The sequence below is a fragment of the Lepidochelys olivacea genome (assembly GCF_965140295.1).
Source record: "Lepidochelys olivacea isolate rLepOli2 genome assembly, chromosome: 2".
In the NCBI taxonomy this organism is placed as follows: Eukaryota; Metazoa; Chordata; order Testudines; family Cheloniidae; genus Lepidochelys; species Lepidochelys olivacea.
This window is the reverse complement of record NC_140412.1, coordinates 58,108,502-58,129,252: the sequence shown is the minus strand read 5'-3', so window position 1 is coordinate 58,129,252 and position 20,751 is coordinate 58,108,502. Positions and strand designations below refer to the sequence as shown.

Here is a 20,751-nt window from a genome sequence, read left to right as displayed (position 1 = left end):
TGATAGAGATGATAACATTTATGTAATATACATAGACTTTGACTTGGAACTGCATGATACTCTGATTATAGAATTAGAAGGATATAAAATTAACCTTGTGCACATTAAATGGATTAGAAGCTGGCTAACTGATGGGTCTCAACATGTAATTTTAAATAGAAAATCATCGTTAAATGAGTGTTTCTAGTGGGATCCTGCAGGGATCAGTTCTTAGCTTCACACTCATTAATTTTTTTTTATTAATGACCTGGAAGAAAATATAAGTTCATCACTGAAAAGTTTAGATGACACAAATTGGGGGGAGTGCTAGATAATGAAGAGGATAAGTCACTGATTCATGGTGGTATTAATCACTTGGTAAGGTAGACCCAAGCGAAGAGAATCATAGGACTAGAAGGGACCTTGAGATCATCTAGTACAGTCCCCTGCACTTACGGCAGAACTAAGTATTACCTAGAACATTCGTGACTGGCGTTTGTCTAACCTGCTCTTAAAAATCTCCAATGACAGAGATTTCACAGCCTCCCTAGGCAATTTATTCTCGTGCTTAACATCCTGACAGGAAGTTTTTTCCTAACGTCCAACCTAAACCTCCCTTGCTGCAATTTAAGCCCATTTCTTCTTGTCCTATCCTCAGAGGTTAAGAAGAACAATTCTTCTCCCTCCTCCTTGTAATAACCTTTTTATATACTTGAAAATTGATTATCGTGTCCAATCTCAGTCTTCTTTTTTTCAGACTTAAAAAAACCCAACTTTTTCAGTCTTCCCTCATAGGTCATTTTTTCTAGGCCTTTAATCATTTTTGTTGCTCTTCTCTGGACTTTCTCCAATTTGTCCACTTCTTTCCTGAAATGTGGTGCCCAGACCTGGACACAATACTCCAGTTGAGGCCTAATCAGCGCAGAGTAGAGCAGAAGAATTATTTCTCGTGTCTTGCTTACAACACTCCTGTTAATACATCCCAGAATGATGATCGCTCTTTTTTTCAATAATGTTACATTGTTTACTCATATTTAGCTTGTGGTCCACTATGACCCCCAGATGCCTTTCTGCAGTACTGCTTCCTAGGCAGTTATTTCTGAGTTTGTATGTGTGCAACTGATTTGTTCCTTCCTAAATGGAGTACTTTGCCTTTGTCCTTCATTTGTCCATGAATTTCATCCTATTTACTTCAGACCATTTCTCCAGTTTGTCCAGAACATTTTGAATTTTAATCCTATCCTCCAAAGCACTTGCAACCCCTCCCAGCTTGGTATCATCCGCAAACTTTATAAGTGTACTCTCTTTGCCATTATCTAAATCACTGAAGATATTGAACAGAACCGGACCCAGAACTGATCCCTGTGGGACCCCACTTGTTATGCCCTTCCAGCATGACTGTGAACAACCGGTAATTACTCTCTACTACTTTCCAGCCAGTTTTGCACCCACCTTAGTAGTTCCATCTAGATTGCATTCCCTAGTTTGAGAAGACCATGCAAGACAGTTTCAAAAGCTTTACTAAAGTGAAGCTATACCACGTCAACTGTTTTTCCCCCTCATCCACAAGGCTGCTTATCCTGTCAAAGAAAGATATCAAGTTGGTTTGACATGATTTGTTGTCGACAAATCCATGCTGTTACTTATCACCTTATTTTCTTCTAGATGTTTGCAAATTCATTGATTATTTGCTCCATTATCTTTCCAGGTACAGAAGTTAAGCTGACTGGTCTGTAATTCCCTGGGTTGTCCTTATTTCCCTTTTTATAGATTGGCACTGTATTTACCCTTTTCCAGTCTTCTGGAATCTCTCCAGTCTTCCATGACTTTTCAGCTCCTCGAGTATTCTAGGATGCATTTCATCAGGCCCTGGTGACTTGAAGAACTAATTTGTCTAAGTAATTTTTAACTTGTTCTTTTCCTATTTTAGCCTCTGATCCTACCTCATTTTCACTGGCATTCACTATGTTAGATGTCCAATCACCACCAATCTTCTTGATGAAAACTGAATCAAAGAAGTCATTAAGCATCTCTGCCATTTACACATTTTGTGGTGTTTTTTTTTTTTCCTCCCCTCATTGAGTAATGGTCCTACTCTGTCCTTGGTCTTCCTCTTGCTTTTAATGTATTTGTAGAATGTTTTCTTGTTACCCTTTATGTCTCTAGTTAGTTTGATCTCATTTTGTGCCTTATCCTTTCTAATTTTGTCCCTATATACTTGTGTTATTTGTTTATATTCATTCTTTGTAATTTGACCTAGTTTCCACTTTTTGTAGGACTTTTTTTTTTATTTTTAGATCCTTGAAGATCTCCTGGTTAAATCAGGGTGGTCTCTTGCCATACTTCCTATCTTTCCTACACAGTGGGGTAGTTTGCTCTTGTGCCCTTAATGTCTCTTTGAAAAACTGCCAATTGTCTTCAGTTGGTTTTCCCCTTAGACTTGCTTCCCATGGGATCTTACCTACCAACTCCCTGAGTTTGCTAAAGTCTGCCTTCTTGAAATCCACTGTCTTTATTTTGCTGTTCATTCTCCTACCATTCCTTAGAATCATGAACTTTATCATATCATGATCACTTTCACGCAAGCTGCCTTCCACTTTCAAATTCTCAACCAGTTCCTCCCTGTTTGTCAAAATCAAATCTAGAACAGTGTCTCCCCTAGCAGCTTTCTCTACCTTCTGAAATAAAAAACTGTCTCCAATACATTCCAAGAACTTGTTGGATAATCTGTGCCCTGCTGTGTTATTTTCCCAACAGCAGTCTGAGTAGTTGAAATCCCCCATCACCAAGTCCTATGGTTTGGGTGATTTTGTTAATGCGTTTTTTTTTTTTTTTTTTTTTTTAAACAACTATCTAGCTCTTAGGTGGTCTGTAGCAAACCCCTACCATGACATCACCCTTGTTTTTTACCCTTTATCCTTACCCAGAGACTTTCAACAAGTCTGTCTTCTATTTCCATCTCAACCTCAGTCCAAGTGTATACATTTTAATATATAAGGCAACACCTCCTCCCTTTTTTTCCCTGCTTGTCCTTCCTGAGCAAGTTGTACCCTTCTATACCAATATTTCAGTCATGCATATTTCCCACCTCGTTTCTGTGTTGCTAACTGTCATAGTTGTGTGTGTTTACTAGCATTTTGAGTTCTTCCTGCTTATTCCCCATACTTCTCACATTAGTATACAGACCTCTAAGATACTAAGAAATGTGCATTTTTAATAGGCTAAATGTAAATATAGATCTAGGAACAAAGAATATAGAGTTCACCCCCATTGAGTAAGTATAGCCTATCTTGGGAAGCAGTGACTCTGAAAAAGATTTAGGGGTTGTAGTGGACAAATAGCTAAGCATGAGCTCTCAGTGATCCTGTGGCCAAAAAGGCTAATGTTCAATAATATCTATAGCTGCCTAGACTTGTCTGAGATGGGGCACAGGATTTGAACTGAGATGCCGTACTAGTTCCTCAATTGTCCACTTTAAGCACTTCTAGTGGATTAATGGTGAGGGTAACTTTTCTCACATGTAAACAGAGCACAGTAGCCTGCCTACTGTGGAGCAGGGTCCATACCTCTGATAGTGAAGGGTGCCTTGTAAGAGATGAAGAGGTAAGAACTGAAACTACTCACGTTGGAGACATTCAATCTTTTTAATTACAAAAAAGAGAAAAAAGGTAGCTTGGAGTGTAGTCAGCAGCAAGAAGATCTATCTTAATATCTGGGTACAGGGCAAATATACTCAACCAGAATGGCTCCTAAAGTCTTAAAAATTCGATTAAGGTTCAGCAAGCAAGTACAGCAGAAAAGTAGAGTTCTTGTGGCTTCACAAAGTCTTAAACTGATTTAAAGATGTTCATGGATGTTGTTCTTCAAAGTTCTCTTTCCAACTTTTATGTAAAAATAAAACTATGCACAACAGGACATGAACATTGTTCCACTTGCCGAACTTTCTTCCATGTTCCTTGGCACCGAAGATTACCAACAGCTTGCCAATGGAGAACTTTATTTCTGAAATGTGACAGTAAATTGTTTCTTTTTTTAAAAATAATTGAATGTAGGTTTTCAAATACTTTCTTTGAACTATAAACTTTACTTTTACTACAGTGCTAGATTCAATGTTTTTAGTAAATAACACTGACAGCTCAGACTTGATTAGGAATGTTTTGTTTCGAAGGCTAGATAAATTAATCTTATTCCTTATATTATAAACTCTCTGGAGCAGGGCCTTTCTCTGTACAGTGCCCATTCTCATTACGGTGACTGAACACTACCATAATATACATGTTAGTATATACTAAGTATTTTAGTTTGAATGATTAGAATACAAAATTAGATTAAAATCTGTTCCAAATAGATGATTTTGAATCCATTTGGTTAACCACGTTGGCTGTATGGCGTTTGATGGGGTAATGTGCTAGCCTCTAACTGCTAGAGCTTGGGATCAAATTCAGATTACAGCACGGGCCCTTTAAAAAGTGTGGTAGGCCTACAGTATCATCAAGTTCTGTTCAGTACAGAAACTACACCATTCCTCCTTTTTCATAGTTCAACCGAAAGCTTTAAAACCACTACACTTGGCTGCATGACATTGGAGACATTCATCTAAAAATAAAAGGAGATGTTTAAAGTTCTAATATGTACTTGCTAAATCACTAAATAGTTTGGCCCTGGTCTCAGCAGCTACTGTAAATAAAGCATAAAGTTCTATCAGAAAGCCTAATGTAATGAATTTAGGCCTGGAAGAAGGGTTCCTTCTAGGCCAGGGCAGAATGGAGAAATCATCTCAGCTACTGCAGCTGGTCAGTGTGAGCTATTTCAGTTCAGCTTTTACATTGCTTTTTCACAATTTCACTTCTCTTTAGCCACGGCCTAAACATCCTGAGCATTCTTACATTCTCTCGTGTGATCCAGCGGAATAGAAGGTAAGTGAAATCAGAGCTTGGTGTTTTATATTAAAACTACTTAACAAAAAGCATTCAGACTCCTAAAATTGAAATATATCTTCCATCCTTACCCATCAGCACCCAGGCCATCTCCAGAACAACGATGGTTGCCAGTATTCATAGCTGGAGGCTGGCAAGCTACACACACAGTATACCCCTCTCGTAGATACTGCATCCAGCGGGCATATGGCCGATTCTCCACAGTGCAATGGTGAGAGAGTGATTCAGTTTTAAATTCCACACAATATCTGCATGGGGGTGGGGGAAAAAATAGTACCACTTTAACTGGCTTTAGTATTGATGAGCATAACTTTGTCAGACATTAGGATGTGAATCGCTTTTATGCCATATCCGTGCATCATACAAAAAGTATTAGTGATACAGAGCTTAGGAAAGAGATTGCTGAACAGTGGCTAAGTTGCACACCCTTTCAGCCACGACCAAATGATGGACCTTGGTTCTGACATTTGATGCACAGCCCAAACACCACATAATGTACAAAGTTTCTTTATATTAGGATGAAACACTTTAGTAGGATACAGTCTCCCAATCACTCCTATTTTTAATCTAACGGTAAAAGATAAAACTCAATGTATGACTAATTGTTTTCAGAATGCCTACTGGTTTCATTGGCCCAGGGTAAACCGAGTAGGATAGAGCATTTGATACAGTGACAGAGCTGAGTAGATCAGATCTGTGAGCTACATATTTGTACAGCTTCTGGCACGCAGCCCTAATAGAGCAGCCCTTGGGACTAGAACTTTCCGCCAATTTTGTTTATGCAGCAATCTATGTATAATTTCTCAGGCTACTCATAGTTACAGATTTACTTGACTTTGTGTTTGCTTTTTTAAAAAAATAAATAAATAAAGCTGTCACTCTACAAAATTTTCCATGACCTCAATAAATGTCTAGTTCAGGATAGTTAGCAAATAAAATAATGACCTGGACTGACACAGAAAATAAAATGCTGTACAGGAGAAAAATTAGGTATGTGGTTATTTAGGGCTGTCTGCTGCCCTTAAATTATTCCATATCAAATTAAATGGTTCTGTGTAGATACTTTCTACTTAACAAGAGGACCAAAATGTACATGTGAGAGATTACCCAGCTTCCTCTGTATCTGAAGACCACAGTGGAGAGACAGCTTGCCTTTTTCTTTCCTTACTGTATTCAGAGGTAGTTATGAAAGCAGGAACTGAGGGGGAATAATAGTTAGAATGAGAACACAACCTTTGTGAAATAAGGCAGATATCTAATCTATATTTTATTTATAGCATCAGTTATGTTGTCTTTATTAGAGAAATGATGGCTTATTAAAGATGTCCGAGATGGAAGTCAGTGATTCATTGAAAACACTTACAGCCTGAGCAAACTTTTCTACTCAACCCTACCAGTGTCCCTCTATTCCAGAATGAGGAATGAGTGCAGTCTAATCTCTGAGATAGACTGGGAAATGTCTGAGTTAGCCCCAGTCTACACTACGGGATTAGGTCAAATTTAGCTGCGTTAGGTCAATTTTAAAATGAATATGTCTACACAACCACCCCTGTTCAGTCAACCTAAAGGGCTCTTAAAATTGACTTCTGTACTCCTCCCTGGCGAGGGAAGTTGCGCTAAAGTCGACCTTGCTGGGTCAAATTTAGGGTAGTGCAGATGCAATTCGAGGGTATTGGTCTCCGGGAGCTATCCCAGAGTACTCCAATGTGACCGCTCTGGACAGTACTTTCAACTCCGATGCACTAGCCAGGTACACAGTAAAAGCCCCAGGAAATTTTGAATTTTATTTCCTGTTTGGTCAGCGTGGCGAGCTCAGCAGCACAGGTGACCATGCAGTCCCCCCAGAATTGCAAATGAGCTCCAGCATGAAGCGAAAGGGAGACACTGGATCTAATTGCTGTATGGGGAGAAAAATCTGTGCAGGTCGAACTCTGATCAAAAAGAAGAAATGCTAATATATATGCCAAAATCGCACAGGGCATGGTGGAGAGAGGCTACAACAGGGACACACAGCAATGCCACGTGAAAGTTAAGGAGCTCAGGTAAAAGACAAAGGAGGCAAATGGTCGCTCCGGGTCAGAGTCCCATACATGCTGCTTCTATGGTCAGTTGCATGGTATTCTAGGGGGAGACCCTATCACTACCCCACCACTGTCCGTGGACACCTGCAAGGGGGGATTCTCACACAACATGGAGGAGGATTTTGGGGGGGAGGAGGAGGAGGAGGAGAATGCACAGCAGGCAAGCAGTGAATCCATTCTCCCTGGCAGCCAGGACCTTTTCATCTCCCTGGAGCCAATACCCTCCCAAGGCGGGATCCATGACCCTGAAGCTAGAGAAGGCAGCTCTGGTGAGTGCACATTTGTAACTACAGTACCAGGTTAAAAGCAATAGTGTTTAATGTTTGATTTTCCATGAAGAATTGGGATGCATTCACAGCCAATATAGCTACTGGAAAAGTCTGATAACGTATCTGGGGATGGAGTGGGAATCCTCCAGGGACATCTCCGTGAAGCTCTTCAGAAGGTACTCTGAAAGCCTTTGCAGAAGGCTTCTGGGGAGAGCTGCCTTATTTCGTCCTCCACGGTAGGACACTTTACCACGTCAAGCACAAAGCATGGCAGCGAATGGTCCTGGGTTTTGGTCGCATTCAAGCAACATTCGGTCTTTATCTTTCTGTATTAACCTCAGGAGAGTGAGATCATTCATGGTCACCTGGTTGAAATAGGGGAATTTTTGTAAGGCAACAGTAAAAGGACCCCGTTCATGTTGGGTTGTTTGTGCTTGGCTAAAAGGGATCATCTTGGAGAATAGCCACGCGGCGGGGGGAGGGGTGAAGGGATCATCCCAGAGAATAGCCATGCGGTGGGATGGGAGGAGGTGTGTGCTGCACATCCACCCGAAAACCACAGCCCCTCCTTTTAAATGTGAAACCCAGCTGGCATTGCTTGCTATGGGAAAGGATGGCACTGCAGTTTGAAACTATTCCCACATGTTATAAAGGCGGAAGAAGCCAACCCCGCGTACCAAAAGGCTTACCATGGCTGTCTGGAAACCGAATTCTGTTGCCCAGCCATGTGTGATGTGTCACCATACCGGCAGGTGCTCAATATAAAAGGCAAAATGCAACCTTGTACTGAAAGCACATGTGCTGTCTGCTGTGAATTGCTTGATTCTCTGTGAAAGAGTCTCCCTTTTGTTCTCAAAAATGTATCGTCTTAAATCTTAATCTCCCTTTTTATCTCCCCGCAGGTGCAAATGTGTCTATGCTCCCCCTATCATCTCCATCCCTGAGGTTATTGCAGATTGGAAGGTGAAAAAAAAAAAACGCACTCGCGATGACATGTTTTCCGAGTTCATGCAGTCCTCCTGCACTGATAGGGCACAGCTTAATGCATGGGCGCATTCAGTGGCAGAGGCCAGGAAAGAATTAAGTGAGCGCAAACAGCAGAGGCAGGAGGCAATGCTGAGGCTAATGGGGGAGCAAACGGACATGATGAAGCATCTGTTGGAGCTGCAGGAAAGCCAACAAGAGCACAGACCCCCGCTGCATCCATTGTATAACCACTTGCCCTCCTCCCCAAGTTCCATATCCTCCTCTCTCAGATGCCCAAGAACGCAGAGGGGGAGAGGCTCTGAGCACCCAGCCACTCCATTCAGAGGATGGCCCAAGCAACAGAAGGCTGTCATTCAAACAGTTTTGATTTGTAGTGTAGCTACAATAAGCAATGTGGACTTGTCCTTCCCTCCTCCCGCACCGTACCCCACCCGGGCTACCTTGTCAGTTATCTCCCTTTTTTAAAAAAATTAATAAAGAAAGAATGCATGGTTTCAAAACAATAGTTACTTTATTTCCTTTGCCAGCTGTGATCGAAGGGGGGAAGGGTGGTTGGCTTACAGGGAATTAAAATCAACAAAGGAGGCAGGTTTGCAGCAAGGAGAAATACACACAGCTGTCACACCGTAGCCTGGCCAGTCATGAAACTGGTTTTCAAAGCCTCTCTGATGCGCAGTGTGCCTAGCTGTGCTCTTCTAATCGCCCTGGTGTCTAGCTACTCAAAATCAACTGCCAGGCGATTTGCCTCAACTTCCCACCCCGCCATAAACATCTCCCCTTTGCTCTCACAGATATTATGGAGCACAGAGCAAGCAGCAATAACAGTGGGAATATTGGTTGCGTTGAGGTCTAACTTAGTCAGCAAACAGCACCAGCAAGCTTTTAAATGTCAAAAGGCACATTCTACACTTGCTCAGCCTATAGTTGAACTGCTCCTTACTACTGTCCAGGCTGATGGGAACAAGGGCTAGGCTGGGTCCCCAAGGATAACTACTGGCATTTCAACATCCCCAGGGGTAATTTTCTGATCTGGGAAGGAAGTCCCTTCTTGAAACTGCTCTAACAGCCCTGAGTTCCTAAATATGCGAGCTTCATGCACCTTTCCCAGCCATTCCATGTGAAACATCCCTTGTGATCCGCCAGTGCTTGCAAGGTGGTCCGGTGCCAAGATAGGGATATTGCCCCATCACAGTTAGAGAACCCCATTGCAGCAAAGCCAACCAGTATGACCTGCACATTTCCCAGAATCACTACCCTTGTTAGCAGAACGTCAGTGATTGCGTTGGCTACTTGGATCACAGCAGTCCCCACAGTAGACTTGCCCACTCCAAATTGATTCCCGACTGACCGGTAGCAGTAAGGTGTTGCAAGCTTCCACAGGGCTATCGCCATTTGCTTCTCAACTGTCAGGGCAGCTCTCATCTTGGTATTCCTGCACTTCAGGGCAGGGGGAAAGCAACTCACAAAGTTCAAGGAAAGTGGCCTTATGCATGCGAAAGTTTCGCAGCCACTGCGAATCATCCCATACCTGCAACACTATGTGGTCCCACCAGTCTGTGCTTGTTAGCCGGGCCCAGAATCGGCGTTCCACTGTATCAACCAGCCCCACTGCTGCCATGATGTCCCAATTGCCACAGCCCGTGCTTTCACAAACGTTTGTGTCCATGTCCTCATCACAATCATCCTCGTGCTAGCGTCTCTTAGCCCGGTTCTGCACATACTCCAGGATAATGCGCAAGGTGTTTACAATGCTCACAACAGCAGCGGTGAGCTGAGTGGGCACCATGATTGCCGTGGTATGGCATCTGCATGGGTAACCCAGGAAAAAAGGCGCAAAACTATTGTGTGCCGTTGCTTTCACAGAGGGAGGGAGGGAGGGGCAACTGACAACGTACCCAAAACCATCCTCGACAATGTTTTTGCCCCAACAGGCATTGGGAGCTTAACCCAGAATTCTAATGGACAGCAGAGACTGCGGGAACTGTGGGATAGCTACCCACAGAACACCACTCTGTAAGTCGATGCTAGCCACGGTATTGAGGACACACTCCGCCGACTTAATGCACTTAGTGGGGACATACACAATCAACTGTATAAAATTGATTTTTAAAAATCGACTTCTATAAAATCGACCTAATTTCGTAGTACAGACATATCCTTAGATTGTGATCTCCATTTTGTAACCTTCATTTTCAATTAGACCTCCATTTTGTGTTATGTGCTAACTGCCTAAAAAAAGGGGAGGCAGATCTACGCTACAGAATTACTTTGGTATAACTACGTCCCTGAGGGATGTGAATAATCCACATCCCTGAGCGACACAGTTATACTAACCGAAGCACAGGTGTAGACAGCACTATGCCAGAAGGAGAGCTTTTCCCACTGACATAGCTACCACCTACGGGAGAGCTCTCTCCTGTCAGCATATAGCGTCTTCATTAAAGTACTACAGTAGCGCAGCTGCCCCAATGCAGTGTTTTAAGTGTAGACCTATAAAAGTTATGAAGTATTCCAGTCAGCTACTTGCCCGGAAAAATGCTTGACACATCATTGAAAGACAGTCTCTAAGAAGCCATCAAGACAACAATCTAGGGCCATTGACTGTCTCTCAACTTCTGGCCCATGCACCTGGTATGGAACAAGGGTCGGTAACGTTTGGCACCCAGCCTGTCAGCATGAAGCCGCTGGTGGGCCAGGCTGGTTTGTTTATGTGGAGCGTCCCCAGGCACTGAGCACCGCAGCTTCCACTGGCCGCAATTCGCCGTTCCCGGCCAATGGGAGCTGCAGAAAGCAGTGGCTAGCACATTCCTTGGCCTGTGCCGCTTCCCGCAACTCCCATTGGCCAGGAACGGCGAACCGCGGCCCATGGGAGCTGAGGGGCTCCGTGCCTGCGGACACTCCACATAAACAAACTGGCCCGCCAGCGGCTTTACCCTGATGGGCCGGGTACCAAAGGTTGGCGACCCCTGGTATGGAACAACAAATTTTCAACACAGGAACTTGGAGAGGGAAAGAGACAAGGCTGCCAATGGCCATATGGCCAAAAGAAGAGAGTCAGGGTTTGTCTACATTTGAAACACTGCTGCAGCACTTCAGTGTGGACACTCACTACGGCAATGGGTAGGGTTCTCCTGATGACTTTTGACTCAGAAGGGGTGAGATCTCAGGACTTTTATTTTGGACAGTTCTGTACTTGCTAGTGCCTTTTAATAGTACAGTGACTGTGGCTAAGAAATTCTGTGGCTAAGCCTGTGTTCCTTGCTTTCACACTGTCCCCAAAGGGGTTAAACTAGAAGTCAAAATGCCCCCAGCTAGGTAGAACTCTGGGGGAGTGTATGTGAGCAACTGAGGGCTTGGGAGCTTCAGAGACTATCATACTTTCCAACATTCCCAGTGGCTAAAGGGGACAAGTCCTGCCCCTGGGGAGTGGAAAGCCTGGGTTTTGGGGGGATGGGTGCTGCCCCTGAGGAATGGGAAGCCCTAGTGGGGAGTTGCAGAGCAAGCCCATCCTGCACTCACCCCACAGCAGCAGCTTCTGTCGTGTGGGTCCAACTGGGTTGACTCCCACTCCAGTCATTGCAACCTGGTCCCTGGCACAGGGAGTTTCAGTGCTGTTCACATTTGGCCTGTCCCCTGGATGAGGGGGCAGCTAGGCCAAATTTTAGTGAGTGGCACTGCTGGACTAGGGTGACTGGATTGTGAAGTCCCACGTTCCAAGGAAGGGCTCAAACAAGAGGTCAGCCTACAAGTGCACCCTAGAGATGCAGAACAGTGACTAGACTACCCAGACCCAGGGGGCCTGAGCATGTGTGATCCAGCAGCTGGGTCCACTTACAACAGACTGATGATCATCCAGAAGGGGCACTGGGCCAAGATGTACCGGTTTCCATGCCCATTCAGTCCTAGCAAATAAACTGCCAATTGTGCCAACTGGAACTGGATTTTTTTTCTTTTTTGGTGCTGCTATGGGCACCTATTAAGTAGGAACTGGACTGACACAAATTCATTTCATATAAGCCACGAACCTGGCATCTGATACCATGCAAACCACACATCCTCATTTTGTTTGGACAGCCACATGTGCAAGTCAATGAATCGCATGCCTGAGTACCCAATTTGTTGCAAGAACACATGCACATTCATTTTGTTGGTGCATAGATTGGAAAAAACCTTTGAAAAATTGCTTCTAACCTTCTACAAAGACAAGGAAACATAGCAGCTTAACTTCCTTTGTATCTCCAGTTCAGCTACAAAGGCCTTCATTTGCTTCTGCCTCTACTCTGTTCCCATTTCCACTAGTATGGCTGAATGGGTAAATAATTGTTTTCATCTCTTCACAAGGCAGGGGTAGTCAATCCAGATGCAGGACTTCTGTATCCTATGCCTCCCCAGCCCTGCATGCAGGTCAGTTATTTTCCTGCTTTACTGCAAGCAGCTGAAGTTTGCTTGTGTCTAAGATGCCACCTTCTTCCATGCCTAAAAGAGGCTCCAGACTGTCACAGAACAGGAGTACAAAGGAAAGAGCCAGGCGAGAAGGGCTTAAAATGTCATTCTTGTGTCCCTCCCACTGCAACCTTTTGGCAGCAGGCTTTTTCTGCACCCCCTTCTCTCTCTCTCTCTCTCTCTCTCACACACACACACTCTCTACCTTTCATGTAAGTGCAACAGCCAGGCCTGAGCCACAGGGTGCATGATTCTGAAGAAGACCCACATTCCAGCAGCTCCCTATGGATTATAGACACCAGCAGGACAGGTCCCAAGGGATTTTTAGGAGGACAGGGGCTCAAAAGGACTTCTGGGAGGTAGGGGGATGCTGTCTCTAGAACTACCCTAACCCCTCTATTTTCATGAGAGTTCTTTCATCTTGGAACCATAGCAAAGATAAACTGGGCTTCTGCTGCCTCCCTTGCAAAGGATCCTTTTACCTCACAGCTAAGACAATTTTCCTTCTTTAGTAAGGGAGCTCCTGGCTCTACCATGACCTATTGATCCTAGAGGTAAGAAAAGCCTTGTCCTTCTTTTCCCTTCTTGAAGAACCTCCCAAAGGCAGTGAGCTAGATTTGGATCTGGATCACCGAACTGTCCCTCTCATTGTAAAAATACCCTCAGAAGGTCACTTGAGAGGAATAGGGTTCCGTGGTCACGCACACAACAAAAATGTCATGGTCTCCAATGGAGCAACGAGACTCCCTATTTTCTTCCCAAGGCAGCTTCTCTGGGGTGATTCTGCTTACCTCCCTCTCTGTTGGGAAGATGGTGGAAATAAAGTTAGCACTCTTGATTCAACAATAACTTACTCAGGCACTGCAGGTTGAACACTGACTTCCATAAACTGTGGTTGTCCCACCAGAAGGTGGATTTATTGGTGGCTTTCCATTTTAAGCCCATGCACCTACTTCTGGAGGCTAACCTCCTTTTGTGATTCCATGTACAGGTAAGTAGAAGGGGCAGTTATTTAACAATGTACATGGAAGTGGCACTCAGACAGCTACTATAATCTATGCCTCATATGCCTCTAGAGTGGCCATCCCAATGGCTCATGAAGATCTGAGGGGGAAAAGCCATTTGCTTCAAGCTGCCCTTTATGGTGTGTAGGAACCTCTTGAAGTACCTCATCTCAGTTGAATCCCCTCAACAACCCGTATCAAGCTTCCATTTTCCTTTGGAGCCAACTTAGGTGCTTCTGCACTGGCTCAGAGAGCTCTCTGGATCTGTCTCTGGGATGGGGATATTTCCTCCAAGCTTTGTTTCCTCACTCTTCCCTTTCAGGGTCCCAGCTGTTTGGAGATATGTTGGATACGGTCTTGGAGCATCCAGTTAGGAGTGCCAGTTTTGTATGTCTGACACATTAGTGCAAGTGCTTAAAGGAGTACATTGTAAGATGGGTTTAAAAACTATTGAGTGGCCTAAGTCAGGAAAGTGAAGGGGAACGTGTAGTTGTAGTTCTTTGTACAATAAACTCCTTGTAAACACTTCCAATAATAATATATCTTCTGTCATTTAGGTGAGGTGCATTCACCTTATACACATTGTTTCCTTTTTATTGGGGCTGATGCTGCAAGATGTTAGGAGCCTCCTATGAGATGTGGAGCATTCCTAACTGTCACCGAAATCCAAACCTGGCCCAAAATGTCCAAGTAAATATTTAAGTCAGAAAGAATAAGCAGCTATGAAATTATATGAAAGTAAAAGATAAAGTTTTAAAAGGGAGGTCTGAGGGCCAGAAGAAGAGCTCTGTGAAGCTCAAAGCTTGTCCCCATCCACCAACAGAAGTTGGTCCAATAAAAGATATTACCTCATCCACCTTGTCTCTCTCAAAGTTTTAAAATGCATTTGTACTATGTAGACTGTAACTGCAACTTATTGTCATCAATGCCTGGAGGGTGTGGGGGACGACTATTAACTGGTGACAAAAGACATCAGGGCAATTCAAATAAATCAGAGTGACAGTACCGTATTCATGTCCGCAGTCCTGCCCCTGGTAAGTCAAGTATTCCAGGCAGCCAGACTTCTCTTCAAGTAGGGGGCAAGGTTCCCCACCATTTTTAGGTTCCTGCTTCACATAGCGCCTACGCATTCGCAAATTAGGCTTACACTGCTCTGCACAGCCACTCCAGTGACTCCACTCCCCAACGATGCACGGAAGAGCTACAAAGCAATATTTGAATATTACTAGCAGTCAATACCACTATCATATTACAGTAGCACCCTCTAACAACTCTAATATTAAGGCCCTCTGGGAATGCTCCTTTACTGAGGGGTTTAAGATGAAACTTTCTCTTTGGAAAGATTATTCCATAGTTGCCCGCTTCAGGGTTTCTTTCACGTTTCTCTAAATCATCTGGTGCTAGCCATGCTGGAGACAGGATACTAGACTAGAAGGACCTGTGGTCTGATTTAGTATGGCGATTCCTGTATTGCTAAATTTGGTTTAAAGGAGGAGAGAAATAAAACGTAAAACAGCGGAGTTAGGGGGCATATGCTCTTCACCCCCTCCCTCCTTGGAGTTACTGGTTTCCCATTTTTATAATCTTTTTTTTCAAGATGACCTTGCTGCTGGTAACTTATTCCCAAAGTTGGTAGAAATTCTGCCTCCACTTTGTTTTCCTTTTGTTTATGTTGGGTGGTCCCTGTTTGCTGTGCATGACACTAGGTCAAATTGCCTTGTAATAACACTTTTCCTCTTGATTCACCTCAGACTATTGTATAAGAATATATATTATTGAGATCCCCTTTTAATCATTTCCCAAAGAACACAGTTCAAATTTCTCTAACCCTTTTTGACTGATGTGCCTAGATTCTACTGTTACTGTAGATTTAGATTAGTGTAATTCCAATGGCATTACTCTAATATAACTGAGAGCAGGGTGTGAGTGGAATTTATTTTAATTTCTGTACACTTTGGTTACCCCTTCTCTGCCTTCATGTCCTTTTCCTTTTCACAATTTAGTGGCAATTCACAAGGTGATGCACAAAATTACAAATTTGGCCCCACAAGTTCCCTTAGATAACAATAGAATATTTTACACTACCTTAAATTTGTCAACGTTTCCCATTATTATTAAGCACCACGCTGGAGCCAATACTGTCCCTAGAAATTGCGCCTCTGTATTTCAAAGGCCACATACCCCTAACAATAAACACTCTTTGACATGCTGCCACTTGTTCTTTCTTTGGGTTTTGAGGGGGAAAGTGTCAGTGACAGTTTGAGTGATGGAGGGAGGAGGAACTCCAAGCAGGCACTATTCTTTAGTTGGGGAAAAGATGCATGGAGGCAGACACAGGCCTGGCCTACACTTAAAATTTAGCTTGACATAGCTATGGTGCTCGGTAGTGTGAAAAATTCACACCCCTCAATGCTATAGCTATAGTGACCTAAGCCCTGGTGTAGACACAGCTAGGTCAATGGACGAATGCTTCTGTTGCCCTAGCTGCCATCACCCAGGGAGATGGTGTTTTGACACTGATGGGAAAAAACCTTCTGTCAGTGTAAGCTGTGCCTACAATACAGGGTTATGCCAGCATAGATATGGCACCCTAGCCATGCCGCTATAGTCCCCATAGAGTAGACGTGGCCACAGACTACTGTATTCCTAGTCTGTTACTTCCAAGAATCATCACTTTTGAACAGACACTGAATGGCAAAAGCAACAAAGTGAAGCAGCTTAAGGCAAGAGGTTTGAAAATAGCAACACAGGTAAACCAAAGTTCTATGAATTCCAATGTTAAGAATTTCTGTTTAATCCAAAATGCCTCTGGGTCCCTCCAGACTGTAAACAGGCTATTGTATTTTGACATCATATTGCAAATCTCAATTTTACAAGCTTTGGTGCCATCTAAGACCGTTAAACATCAGACTTGACCAATAATAATCGTTAGGACACTGTACTTCCATAGTATCTTCCATCCACGAAGCTCAAAGCTCCACAAACTTTATTACTGAACAAGGCAGTGAATGTGTAAATGCCTCCCCAAGTACCTGTTAAGTGACACAAGCTAGGGTATGATTGCAATACCTGATTCCATTTTTTAAATAAAATTGTATAAACATATTCCTTAATTTCTTTATCACTTTCACATAATACCTCTTATGCATGCTTCTTTGCATGGAAATTTTGTTCTTACTGAAAGGCTCCTACAATACAGATATTCTACAAGAGCTTTGTTTTGATAGTTTGTTTTGTTTGTTAGGCCATTTTATTTGTCTTAGATAAAGGTGCACTAAGGGTTGTCTGAAGAAGTTCTGATTTTGATCTAGTTCTGTTAATATAAATATGAAGACTTGATATCACTAAATTTACTGGACACAAAATACTTATCACTTATATAATGCCTGTCATCTTAGATTCCAAAGTCCTTTGTCATTCCATTTTACAGATGGGAAAATGGAGGCACAGAGAATTAAAGTCACACATAGGTCATATAGTTAATGGCCAGTTCTCATGCACAAATTCACGAATGCCTTGTGAATCATACGTGGAAGTGTTCACACAGATCCACTTCAAACCTTTCCAAAAGCATCTTCTGGGGGGAAAAGAGCCATTGTTTTGAAAGCAGATTTTGATTCAGAAGAAAAATTATTTTTCAAAGCAATTCCCTCAGAATTCTAGGAATACCATTCAATAAATAGCACATACGCCACGTTTTCACAGAACGCTTATAAATCCTTTTGTGTTTGTATGTCCTACCTCAAACCAGACTAATACAGTCTTTACTTTTCCAAGGTTCTAGTGGAGTTCATTTTTCACCAGGTAAAATGAGTTTATGGCATAGAAATATTGTCTGAGGAGAAATACCAGAACATGCTCAACTCAGTGGCGATTTCAATCAAAGAAAAAAGGAAAACACTGTTCAATTAAATAAGACTTTTGTTTTGTATTATACAGAATTCTTCTGACACCTGCTGGAATGTTTAGCCCAAGTATGGCCTTTCATACTTTTTATGCCTCCGTATAGATATATTGGATGGATCAGGCAGCCCTCTGAATCAGTGCAGGCTGTAAAGGCTGGACCATAAGACCTCAAGTTGATCACTTGAGAAAAAGCCTTTCAGGGTGAAAGTGCTTGTGATATGTAGAAGATGGAATTTAGGTGATACACTAACCAGCTTTTAAATTTTCAAAGGTCACTCAATGATAGTGCCTGCAGAAATTCTCAGTAATGGATCTGTTATATCTGATTCTTCCAAACTATCTCTTTCTTTATCTGCAATGCTTCCTTCTCTGGATGCATCCACTAAGGATTACATCTTCCTTGCATCTCTCCTCTATATTAACATGATAAGCTTCTTTCTGCTCTATATTTTCCCTTTCCCTTGGATTTCTCATTCAAATTTTGACAAAACAGTAGCTCTGTCTTGTTTTACCTGTAAAAGCATGGACAACAGATCAGAAAAGATGTCCCTGGTGGATACAGATACTCTGCAAGCTGCCTGAAAGAAAAGTTTTAGCAGCTTGTTTCCCAGATTCCAGAAGCAGGTCATGGATACATTATCCCAGGGTAAGAAACTGCCTAATGAAGAGATCTTTGCTTTGTTTGCCCTTTAACAGCCATCTTACATTAGACAAACCCACACCAGCGTGACACACTGGCATGAGTTCAGCTTTCCATGGCCTCATCTCACCGAGACACTGAGAGTTACAGATTTCGAAAACTGTGCCTGTATGGCCTGCTGCATATTTATTTGTTAAATTGTCATAATGGATTGTATAGGTCTTTAAATTCTGTTCATGAGATGATTATGTACATTACCAGAAATGTCCCGCGGATAATGGGCTTTTAACTGATGCAAATATCTTCTGTGACTGAGTGGAGTAATGCGGGCCTCAACTCTTTGCTCTCTAATAACTTACACAGTGCCACTTGTTTATATGATCAGGACAAATCTTGCTCCTCTTACTCACAGGAGTTGTCCCTTAGGGCCAAATTTGCCCCTGATGCAAGTCCATTGACGTCAGTGAACTTGCATCCCTGATGAGTTTAGTCCAGCACCCTATTTCAGCTCATCTCCATCCATTTTGTCCAAAGTGGTGTGGCAAAATTATTTTCCTCTCCTGCCATTTTGCCCATGTCATTCCCTCTTCAGATGTCTTCACTGGTCTCCTCTCTTCTTCCATCTCAAATTCAAGTTTCTTGTTCTCACTAGAGGTGCAATTCAATGTTTCCCCTGCTTTTATTTCTTCCTTCTCTCCTCTTGAGAAGAAAGATAGTCTTGTGGTTAAAGCATTGAATTAGGACTCAAGAAAATGGTTCAATTCCTGCCTCATGTATAGATGTCTTGTGTGACCCTGGGTAAGTCACCTAATGTTCCTCAGCTGTAAAAATGAGGATGATGATAATTTCCCCATTCACTGGGGTTTTCTTTACACATCTAATCTAGTGCCTCCTTCCATGCTGCACCTTAGCACTTGGAATGATCCCTTCTGTTTGTGAGCCAAGTGACGTTCAGGGCTTCTTTAAATCCCTCCTTCAAATACACAGCTATCTCCACATAACATCACGCTTCCAAGTTCTTGCCATCCCCTGTCAGAGGCAACTCATAGGGGGGGATATGCGGGGCCAAGTGCCCTGCCAGATTGGTCTGACGGGGGGAGGGAGCAGGGCCATTTGCTTCTCATGCCTGCTACTCTGGGTCACTGCTCCACGCACCAGGCCCAGCTGCTGGGGACAGGGGCCCAGCAAGCCATAGCTGGAGTCCCCTCTCCCCCCAGGCATGTTTCTGGCTCACTCCATCCCGTCTCCAGCAGCCAGGCCCAGGTGAGGAGCAGGCAGCCACCACCAGGCTCTCATAAGCTACACTAGGGGGACGGTTCGAACTAAGATACATAACTTCCGCTACGCTATTCACGGAGCTGAAGTCGAAGTATCTTAGTTCGAGTTACCTGGCTGTCCTCACAGCGGCGAGTTGACCACGGCGGCTCCCCCGTCGACTCCGCTTACTCCTCCTGCCGAGGTGGAGTACAGGCATCGATTCAGGGATTGATTTATCGTGTCTAGACGAGACGCGATAAATCAATCCCCGAAGATCGACCACTACCCGCCGAGCCGGTGGGTAGTGAAGACGTACCCTCAGGCAGCTGCTGCACTGCATGGAGCAGCAACCCAGAGCAGCCAGCTTCAGCCATGTGAGAAATGGTTCCATCTTGCTCCCTGCCTGGGCCTGCCTGCCAGGGAAAAGTGGGGAGGGTTCCACAGTGGGAGAAGAACAGAGCCCTTCCCTCACCCCAGGTAACGTGGGGCGGGATGAGCATGGCCAACATAGGCTGGGTGCAGGGTGGGGAGGTTGCTGGGCAGAGGAGACACGTGGGGTTGTCACTTGTCCTCCCCTTTAGATCGGGAGGCACAAGTCATCTATGCCTGATATACTATCTGGCCTATCTTTCTGGACCATATTGTCAACTCCTTGGGACAGGAACCACATCATCATCTTGTAAGCTCTTTGTGGCCGGGGTCTGTCTTTTTGTTCTGTTGATACAGATCTGTGTTTGTACAGCACCTAGCACAATGGAGTCCTGATCCATGACTGGGGCTGCTAGGCACTACTGCAATACAAATATAATAATGTTATTATTGCTGAATGCTTATGTAGTGCAGTTTGCACACTGATGTTACTCCAGAAATAATAACACATAGCTCAAAAAGAACGGGAGTACTTGTGGCACCTTAGAGACTAACAAATTTATTAGAGCATAAGCTTTTGTGGGCTACAGCCCACTTCATCGGATGCATAGAATGGAACATATAGTAAGAAGATATATACACACATACAGAGAAGGTGGAAGTTGCCATACAAACTGTAAGAGGCTAATTAATTAAGATGAGCTATTATCAGAAGGTCCTACAATGGTGTCACTTGAATAAATATGTGGACAGAGTTGGCATTGGGCTTTGTTGCAAGGATAGGTTCCTTGGTTAGTGTTTTTGTTGTGTGGTGTGTGATTGCTGGAGAGTATTTGCTTCAGGTTGGGGGGCTGTCTGTAAGCGAGGACTGGTCTGTCT

General features: G+C 43.5%; 1 protein-coding gene across 1 annotated transcript in view; it reads right to left on the bottom strand.

Moving 5' to 3' along the window:
* Positions 1 to 3,567: 3,567 nt before the first annotated feature.
* Positions 3,568 to 20,751, bottom strand: part of SBSPON (somatomedin B and thrombospondin type 1 domain containing) — a 28,650-nt gene continuing 11,466 nt past the window's right edge. Inside the window, exons 2-5 of the mRNA XM_084619130.1 lie at positions 14,707 to 14,901; positions 6,024 to 6,114; positions 4,988 to 5,164; positions 3,568 to 3,981 (exon numbers count right to left, since the gene is read on the bottom strand). Of these exons, the coding sequence (XP_084475256.1) occupies positions 3,864 to 3,981; positions 4,988 to 5,164; positions 6,024 to 6,114; positions 14,707 to 14,901 (581 nt within the window). The 3' untranslated portion in view covers positions 3,568 to 3,863. The remainder of the gene's footprint in view (positions 3,982 to 4,987; positions 5,165 to 6,023; positions 6,115 to 14,706; positions 14,902 to 20,751) is intronic.